This window comes from Hemitrygon akajei, chromosome 10 (assembly GCF_048418815.1).
Source record: "Hemitrygon akajei chromosome 10, sHemAka1.3, whole genome shotgun sequence".
Lineage (NCBI taxonomy): Eukaryota > Metazoa > Chordata > Chondrichthyes > Myliobatiformes > Dasyatidae > Hemitrygon > Hemitrygon akajei.
Window position 1 is genome coordinate 56,438,716 of NC_133133.1, and position 9,626 is coordinate 56,448,341.

Here is a 9,626-nt window from a genome sequence, read left to right on the forward strand (position 1 = left end):
ACAGTTGTCCTAACAAATTCTTGACTTCATCTTGTTGAAGTGGAGGGGAATGTAAGAATAACAGAGAGCATTGTCAGATTTGCTAAAATATTTAATAACTGCATTGTGAAAGAGGACTCGGGCAGTACATAAGTTGGCAAGGAACAAGGGAACAATACCCACAGCCCCCAAAAATGGGGAAAAAATTGAAATGGTTGATGTGCTACCTATAAAAAATTGATCCATTGAGCTTTTCCTCCCTACTGAAGGAACAGCAGATTCTTGGGGTCCATGTCCACAGATCTCTCAAAGATGCTGCACAGTTTGAAAGGGTTGTTAAGAAAGCAAGTGGCATGTTGGCCTTCGTTAGTTGGGGGATTGAAATCAAGAGCCACGAGGTAATGTTGCAGCCCTGTAAAACCCTGTTAGAACACACTTGGGATATTGTGTTCAGTTCTGGTTGCTTCATTATAGAAAAGCTGTGGAAGCTTACAGAGGGTACAGAGGAGATATATCGGAATAGTGCCAGGATTAGAGAGCATGTCTTGTGAAGATAGGGTGAGTGAGCTGGGTTTTTCTCTTTCAAGGAGGATGAGAGGTGACCTGATAGATGTGTACAAGATGATGAGGCATAGATGATGTAAATAGCCAGAGGCTTTTCTTAAGTTTTTATGCGGAGTGAAGGCTGCATGAAATACCCTGCTGGATGTGGTGGTAGAGACAGATGTATTAGGGACATTTAAGAAACTCTTAGAAAGGCACCTGAACGATCTTTCTGCCACCTTCTACTGTGCAATTTTCTTGTTTGTGTGAACTCTGTGTCTCTCTCACTTGAAGGCATACTTCAAAAGTGCTACCCAAATTTGTCACTGATTACCTTTTATTGGTTATCTAATCCACGGCTGCAATCTTGAACAATTCAACAGCTCTACATCTGAGAGATTCCTTGAACTACGGGTGCAATAAACTGCCACCTCCTGATTTTACAGCAGTTTGGGGCTGATAGTACAACCTCATTGGTATTTCACTGATTCCTGAATGTATTCCCTGCAGTGCACAGTGTATTCAAAAGTGGTCTTGTCCACAGAGAGAAAAAACTTTGATAACTCTCTGATGATTTTGTTTTTGTTACTGACATTTCTTAATTTGTTTTATTTTACAAAATAAAGTTTTCTTTTGTCAAATTAGAAGGCTGATGGTAAGGATTTTAATGTTTACTCAGGGAACATCTCTAATCTTCCACTAAAAGTAAAGTTGTTTTTCAGGTACCTTCTGCCATTCAGAAACAAAACTTCAAAGAGGAAAACGCCAGTGATGAAGAAGACGCTGAACCCTCACTACAACCACACCTTTGTGTACAATGGCGTAAAATTGGAGGACCTGCAGCACGTTTGTCTGGAACTGACAATCTGGGATAGAGAGCCCCTGTCAACAAATGACTTTCTGGGAGGAGTCCGTCTAGGAGTTGGAAATGGTAAGGAAAGACAAATGAGAAGGGCCCAAAGAGGATAGGTTCATCTCAGTAAACAAATTTACACTTACTTGCTTTTGCTGAACTTCTTTTGGTGAGATAATCATTCAGCCAGTGCCGATGATAGGATCAGACAGACAGACATACTTTATTGATCCCGAGGGAAATTGGGTTTCGTTACAGTCGCACCAACCAAGAATAGTGTAGAAATTTAGCAATATAAAACCACAAATAATTAAATAATAATAAGTTAATTATGCCAAGTGGAAATTAGTCCAGGACCAGCCTATTGGCTCAGGGTGTCTGACACTCCAAGGGAGGAGTTGTAAAGTTTGATGGCCACAGGCAGGAATGACTTCCTATGACGCTCAGTGTTGCATCTCAGTGGAATGAGTCTCTGGCTGAATGTACTCCTGTGCCTAACCAGTACATTATGGAGTGGATGGGAGACATTGGCCAAGATGGCATGCAACTTGGACAGCATCCTCTTTTCAGACACCACCATCAGAGAGTCCAGTGTCACCCCCACAACATCACTGGCCTTATGAATGAGTTGGTTGATTCTGTTGGTGTCTGCTACCCTCAGCCTGCTGCCCCAGCACACAACAGCAAACATGATAGCACTGGCCACCACAGACTCGAAGAACATCCTCAGCATCATCCGGCAGATGTTAAAGGACCTCAGTCTCCTCAGGAAATAGAGAAATCAGAAGATTGTCTAAAGTTGCTCGTGATTTGTACATGCAGTATCCAATCGCAGTATCACGTAAGAACTAATGGATGGAAAAATCCACAAATTGCTGCCTGAGTCACACCTGTCCTTCCCCCATAAAATGCTACAAGCATTCATCTGCCTGGTGTCAGGAATTTTCTATACTTGCAAAGTAAATATGAATTAAATTCTAGATTTCCAGGGCTCTGCTGATAGACTCCCCATGGCAAGTGTGGGGCATGAATTTCCAGATCTCCCTTTCTTACAATGAGGAGTCTATCTACTGCCTTGTGCCAGCTTAGACTGAAGCAGAAAGAACAGTCACATACATTTGAATGGAGTTTTCAGTTACAAAGCAGAAAGCTAATGTATTTTTTATAAAAATGAGTTAATTTTAATATATTTAGGTTTTTTTGTTTACATTTTTCAAATCTTTAACATAGTTGGCAGTTAAATTTTAAACAGCAATGGCTATTTTAAGAATCTCTTTGACAATAGTCAGAGCTTAACCAGTAGTCAAATCAAACCTCTGGTGGAATGGCCCTCATCAGTTCACATTGATTAGCTCTTTCCAGACAGGTCTTAATTGTCCCAGAGGACACAATACCATTTAGATCTCTAACATACACCAACATGCAGTACAGTGATCATAAAAGCGACAGCAGAACAAGCTGTTCAGTCCTGGCTTAGTGGTTAATGAAACATTATTACTGATAATAAATCAGCACAGTAGATTTGCTCCCAAATTTCTTCACCTATCCCATTATTTGCACACTTTCTTTCAGGAATGAGCAATGGGCAGAAAGTGGAATGGATGGATTCAACTGGGGAAGAGATCAACGTTTGGCAAAGGATGACCCAATATCCTGGCTCCTGGGTTGAAGGAACTCTGCTGCTTCGACCAGACATGACAGGACATATATAATCAATGGATTCAGGCCAATCATTTGATTAGTATATTGTGAAAGTGATTTCTATAATGCAAACAACGCTATTGACACACTCTAGCACATGGTAATGTTTTATTCCTAAATCAACAAATCTATACAACCTTTTCTACCAAAGTTGTCTCTCAGAAATCAAAATAATTTGCTCAAGAATGGATATAACTAGCTCCTGGAATTCACAAAAACAAAACTGAACCATGTCAGGAAAGAGGAAGTGGAAAAAATTGGTGCAAGGGAAAGTTAAAAAGCCACTCCTTATTCTACCCTTCCTTTTTCTTCCTCCTCTCACTCTATTCGGCAAGAAAAATAACAAATTCAGTCATTGCAATGTTTTGGGCACTATCCTTAATTTCGTTAGTATATGTGGATCTTATATTTTGAGAATAAGTTATTTCCTATTCATTAAACCAAAGATGTATATTTGTTTTGTTTCTTGCAGTGAGACATTGTAGTGAGAATTATATTTATTTTCAAGACAAAATGATCAATCATCTATCAGAAAATTGAATTACTAACCTAATACTGGTAGAGTTGTAAGCTGCAGCAAAATACAAGCTGCAAATTCCCTTAATACTATTTCTTTTTCTGGACTAGAAAGCTTTCTCCAGATACAAAACATGCCCGTGTGAGTACTAAACTCAACAATGGGACTCTAATGGCAGTAATTACAGTGGATTCCCGTTAACTGGGCCACCAGTTAATCAAGGCAGCCACTTATTTGGGACAAGTCTTAAAAACACACAAATTGAGAGAATCTATGCCGCTTAATTGAGGCAGGAGACTGTTGTCGAACTGGTTCTAACTAGGGTCAGTTGTGTGCACTTGTGAAGCCATTAGATGCTACACTGTGCTTGGAGTAAACAGTTATTAAAGAACATCAATTATGTGAGTTAGTGTTCAAAAAGCAGTGATTTTTGTCACTGATAGTGAGAAATTATCAGTAAGATCATTCAGAACTGTTTTGCCCACTGCAGTTTCAAGCATTCAGGCTTGGAGATGCCAGAAATGGCCAGGAGTGAAAAATGAACTATTTCTCTACTTCAACAAGTTAGGAAATATGAAGAATTTGAAAGTATCAACAATAATCTTGAATGTTACAATGAAGAATAACGTTTGGGGGATGTAATTGTCGATAGCATTGCATGAAGGCAGTCCATTGTCTGCATTGATTTTGTTCAATTATAGTCAATCCAAAGAATGCAGCAGTGGTACACTGGCTGAATTCCTCCTCTGTCGATAATTATTAGCAACTAATACAGTTTTATAGTACTGATGGAAGTGTTCTAATGTTCTATATTTCATTTAAGTACATAATTTGTTACACAGTTGGTTTGTTTTTTTTTTGAATCCTGAAGAAGAGTCTTGGGCCAAAACTGTTTATTCATTTTCATAGATGCTGCCTGACCTGCTGAGATTTTCCAGATTTGGTTTGTGTGTTGCTTTGGATTTCCAGCATCTACAGACTTTGTTTTTTTTAATATCTTTTTAACTATTTCCATGAAATTGGCTAGTTGGGCAGCCACTTAATTGGGCCCAAAATATACAGGTTCCACTGTGTCTCCATTAACTGGAATCCACTGTATTTTATTATCTTGTGACCAGTCTTTTCCAGGTGTTATCATCTCTGTTGCATTTTCTTATGCCCAGGAACCAAACCCACATTCAGTCTAAGCTTTGTATTTGACTGGACACATTCAAATTGTCTTTTGCAATGGTTTATTAATTTTTTTCCAAAATTGCAAACATTATCTCCCTTATACATTTTTGTTGCCTTCTTGGGAGAGCTGTACAATCTCTGGGGAAGGGAGAAATGTGCAAGCAAGCAAAGAAGAGACAACATTTTCCATCACATTGAATAAATGTTAATGAGGGAGGCCATAGAACTCGGGCAATTTATCAACACATTCATGAACTTGCTATCAGTTTCCAGCAGGTTTGGGCAGAGCCCTGACTCCGGGAATGAATGGTGTCTTTACCTGTCAAACTCTCACCCTCTACATTGTCAAGATGTGGGTCAATTCATTGCTGGGAGAGTGCCCGCGGAGGGTCTACAGCTCGAGCAGTTGTTATTTCTTTAAATAATATCTGTTGAATGTACAGGCTGGATTGCCATAATAAATCAATACTCTTCAGCATAACACTAAATGGTATGGCAGCTCTTGGCATAGTTCAGTCAGAAGAATGTGATCTGTGTCAGCCGTTGTTAATTTAACTATTGACTGATTAACACTGAATCTGAATCAAATTTATTATCACTGACTGTTTTGTTTGAAGTTTGTTTTTCAGCAGTAGTATAGTGCAAAGACACAATTACTATAAATTTGATGTCTTTTCACTACCGATGCCACAATCAGTTATAATAACTGATTCTGATCAGTTTATTTGCAGTTAATTAATAAAGGCTATTATAGATCAGATTCTTCTGACTGAACTAGTCAAAAAGCTCTAAGTTAGAGAATTTGAACACGCATCAAGAATTTTAAACACCATTGGGTAGAAATTCATCTTTGGTCACTTTTACTGCAGTGCTATATACTGTTCATGTGGAACTTCCATTTCTAATTTTAAAAGTGTGTATATTAAGGCTAAAGCTAATACCTTTTCTTGTATCCCTAGTCACATTTTCCCACAGCACATTCTAATTTTTTTTCAAAATTCTGAAAATATTTTCAAGTTTTGAAACAATGTAAAATCAGTAACAAAAGACAATATGTACAATCTATCAGTGAGGAAGGGATGCCAGAATTGTTCATGCAAACTTTTAATCCAAAAAGACATGCAAAATATTCAAATGTTTTGCATTCAATGGACAAATTAAACCTGCTGAATCAATAATTCTGTTTAAATATGCAGAATATAAATGGAAGTCACTGTTTACAAACACTGAAGTACATAAAGAGCTCAAACCCATAACAATGGAACTTTCTTTTTCTCTATGTACCTTAACTCAAATAAAATGTATTAATTTAATAAATATTACCACATTATCTGTGATTAACTTCTTAATCGTTGACCTGAAACATTCATTGTTTCTTTTCCTGCAGATGAAGCCTGACCTAAGTATTTCCAGCACTTTGTTTGTATATTACAAAGCATTATATTTCATTTGTGTGGAGACTATAAGAAACAGGCCATCTGACCCCTCAAGCCCTTCTGCATGCACCATTCAATAAGATCATGGTGATCTGGTTGTGGACTCAGCTCCACCAACCTGCTTTTTGACCACAATTTTAATTCTGCTTTGCAAAAATCTCTTTGTCTTAAATGTATTTAGTAAGGTAGCCTCTTCTGCCTCACTGGGCAGAGAATTCTACAGATTCATTATTCTCTGTAAAAGCACCTTCTCCTCATCTCCGTTGTAAATCTATTCCTCAAACCTTGAGGCTATATCCTCCAGTTCTAGCCTCATGAGTGCAAGTAACTTCCCTGTCTCTATCTTACCTATTCTTTTCATAATTGTATGTTTCTATAAGATCTCATCTCATTCTTCTGAATTTACATATAGTCCCAAGCAACTCAACTTCTCCTCATATCATCATCTCTGGAATTAAATTGGTGAACATCCTCTACACCATTTCCAAAGCCGGCAAGTAAGGTGACAAGAATCACACACACTACTCTAGGTGCAGCTTCAGCAGTGTCCTCTACAGTTGCAGCATAACCTCTCTGCTTTTAAATTCAATCTCTAACGATGAATGCCAACATTTAATTTGCCTTCTTGATAACCTGTTGCACCCAGCAAATCAACTTTTTATGATGCATGCACAAGTACTCCCAAAACTCTCTGCACAACAGCACACTGCAATTTTTCACCATTTAGATAATACGATCTATATTTTTTCCTTCCATCATGACCTCACATTTACCAGCATTGTACTCCATGTGCCAGACCTCTGTTCACTCAATTAACCTATCTGTATCTCTTTACAGACTCTCTGCATCTCTGCACAATTTGCTTTACCACTCAATTTAGTGTCATTAGTAAACTTAGTTACATTTCACTTGGTCTCTACCAAATCATTAATGTATATTGCGAACAGTTGCAGGCCCAGCAACAACCTTTGTGGCACCCTGACAGGATAATTAGGTGTTCTTCCTTTAGGCTTACTCTTTGCCTTAAATTGGTTTACCAATCTCTATCCATAATAATATATTACCCCCAACTCCATGAATCCTTATCTTTGGATAAGTGTTATATGAGGCACCTTATTGAACTCTTTCTGGAAATCCATGTCTCCATCATTTCCCCTCTATCCAACTGCATCCATTTTATCATCAAATAATTCCATTAAGTTTGTCACGTAGTGCATGCACTTCATAAATCCATGATGTGCTCGCCTGATGGAACCACTTCTATCCACATGTCTTGTTATTTCTTCCTTAATGATAGTTTCAAGCATATTAAGATAACTGACCTTCACCTGCCTTTTGCCTACATCCTTTTTTAAACAGTGCCATGATATTTGCTGTCTTCCAATCCACTGGGGCCTGCCCAGAGTCCAGAGAATTTTGGTAAATTACCACAAACACATCTGCTATAAATTCCACCAGTTCTTTCAGTTATCATCCTTTGTACAACCTTAGGCAAAATAAAAAAAATATTTGAACATTTTTAAAATATCAAATATTAGAAATCTGAAATATAAAGTGCTGGAAAGACAGCAGTTCAGGCAGCATTCTTTGAACAATGATATGGTTAATATTTTATATAGTATAAATTTTAGGTCAACAATAAACTTTGTTTATTGAAGGAGGATTATAATAAGTTACTGTTTTCTCAACTGCATGGCAAAATGATGAATCAGAAATCCAATCTGTACATACTGCATTGATAATTTCTAAACAATCAAATACTTGTGATTGCTTTAAAATCATGTGTATTAAAGGAATTGGGGTTGAGTGTTAAGGGTGAACGCTCGGCAATAAGTATATGATATATAATGAAAATTGCCCATCCTATTATTAATACTAATTATTCATTTTCCTACATTCACTGGTTCACCAATTTAACTGGAATACGAACATGGCAGCCTTTGTCTTACAGAACTTTGATGGCCAATTCTAGGTTAAATATTGTCTGGTGTTAGTTAGGAGTGGCATTAGGATATGACATTTTCCACAGGTGAAGGCAGTGGGCTGTGAAGATGCAGAGTACGCCACAAGCCATTTACTCTGGGTTCTCTTAACCAGTTAAGCTTTACATTTAAACACAAAGTACACTGCAGATGCTGTGGTCAAATCAACACGTACAAACAAGCTGGAGGAACTCAGCAGGTCGGGCAGCATCCGTTGAAACAAACAGTCAGCGTTTTGGGCTGAGACCCTTCGTCTTTCCATTTCTCTGAGCTTCTTCAAATCCCCTTCCTTACTGTCAGCCCCAGATGACACAGCCACCTCTCAGCTTGTAATTGCCCTTGTAAAGGAGCTAGACAACTATCTAATGACTGCGGTCAACCTCATGCAAATATAGTTGGTTTAGTGATAAATCTGAGATGATTGCATTGTCTATATAAAAGGTTTTCAACTCTTTGTGCTGTGCTTCTCCATAGGGAGGGAAGCATATTTCCACTGCAGTCTTAAAATCGAATAAAATAGTATCATGTAATATTGAGCTTAAAACTTGTTTATTTTCTAAACAAATGAAGATTTTGTTTTTCATATTCACAGTAACTGAAAATGATTAGTTGTAAATTTATAAATGTCCTCAGTTACTGGAAAAATGGAACATTGTTGCTATTCTACTAATGCTGGAATTTTAATTGGTAGCAAAACTGCTGTCTACAATCACTTATCATCATGTGATAAGTGACACTGTTTACTTAATACCACACTTAATTTAAAATGAAAAATAATTTAGAAATGGGATGAAAGGCATATTTTAAACAGGTTTTTCAGCATCTTGGTTCACTTTTGCCAAAACCAATAAACAAGATTCCAAGTGATCAGAGGAGGATATTAAAAGTCTTAAAGAAATGCAAAATGGGTTGAGTGTGAAGATGACAGTAATACGTGGATTTTGCTAACTTGCTGGGTGTTTTGAGTCTTTTCTCTTTTGAACAACAAACAAGTACTGCAGTTTTGTTCCAATAAGGGGAACGTTCTTTAGTACTGAACATTCTTCTGGTTAGGCTGAATTCTTCTCATGAACATAGTGTGGAGTTGTTTTTGTGGAACTAAATGTTAAAGTTTGATTGCAAAAACTTGAGGTTTGTGAGGAGAATAGAGTACAAGTGAATTGGTTTAATTAAGTGGGTAACTTAAAAATTTCTGTACACAAAATTTTCTGTAACCATTAAAGAACATGGCAGAAATACAATGGAAGGGTCACCATATGCTCAATACAATGCAGTTAACTACAATTTTGTGCTCCCAAGGGATGGAAATGATGCATAGTTTGTCAACCTATTGGTGTTCATCAATAAAAAGCAGCAGGGAAACTCAAGCCCTGTGGAGTCATTTCCAACATGGGGGCTTCCATAAGTGAGTTGGATGAGAAAATAAGGATTCAACAAATGAA

At 37.5% G+C, this 9,626-nt stretch overlaps 1 protein-coding gene across 4 annotated transcripts in view; it reads left to right on the forward strand.

Moving 5' to 3' along the window:
- Positions 1 to 9,425, forward strand: part of sytl4 (synaptotagmin-like 4) — a 73,110-nt gene extending 63,685 nt beyond the window's left edge. For all 4 annotated transcript variants that reach the window (XM_073058344.1, XM_073058345.1, XM_073058343.1 and 1 more), the window contains 2 exons: positions 1,245 to 1,453; positions 2,948 to 9,425. In XM_073058344.1, the coding sequence (XP_072914445.1) occupies positions 1,245 to 1,453; positions 2,948 to 3,087 (349 nt within the window). In that variant the 3' untranslated portion in view covers positions 3,088 to 9,425. The remainder of the gene's footprint in view (positions 1 to 1,244; positions 1,454 to 2,947) is intronic.
- The last annotated feature ends 201 nt before the right edge of the window (positions 9,426 to 9,626 follow it).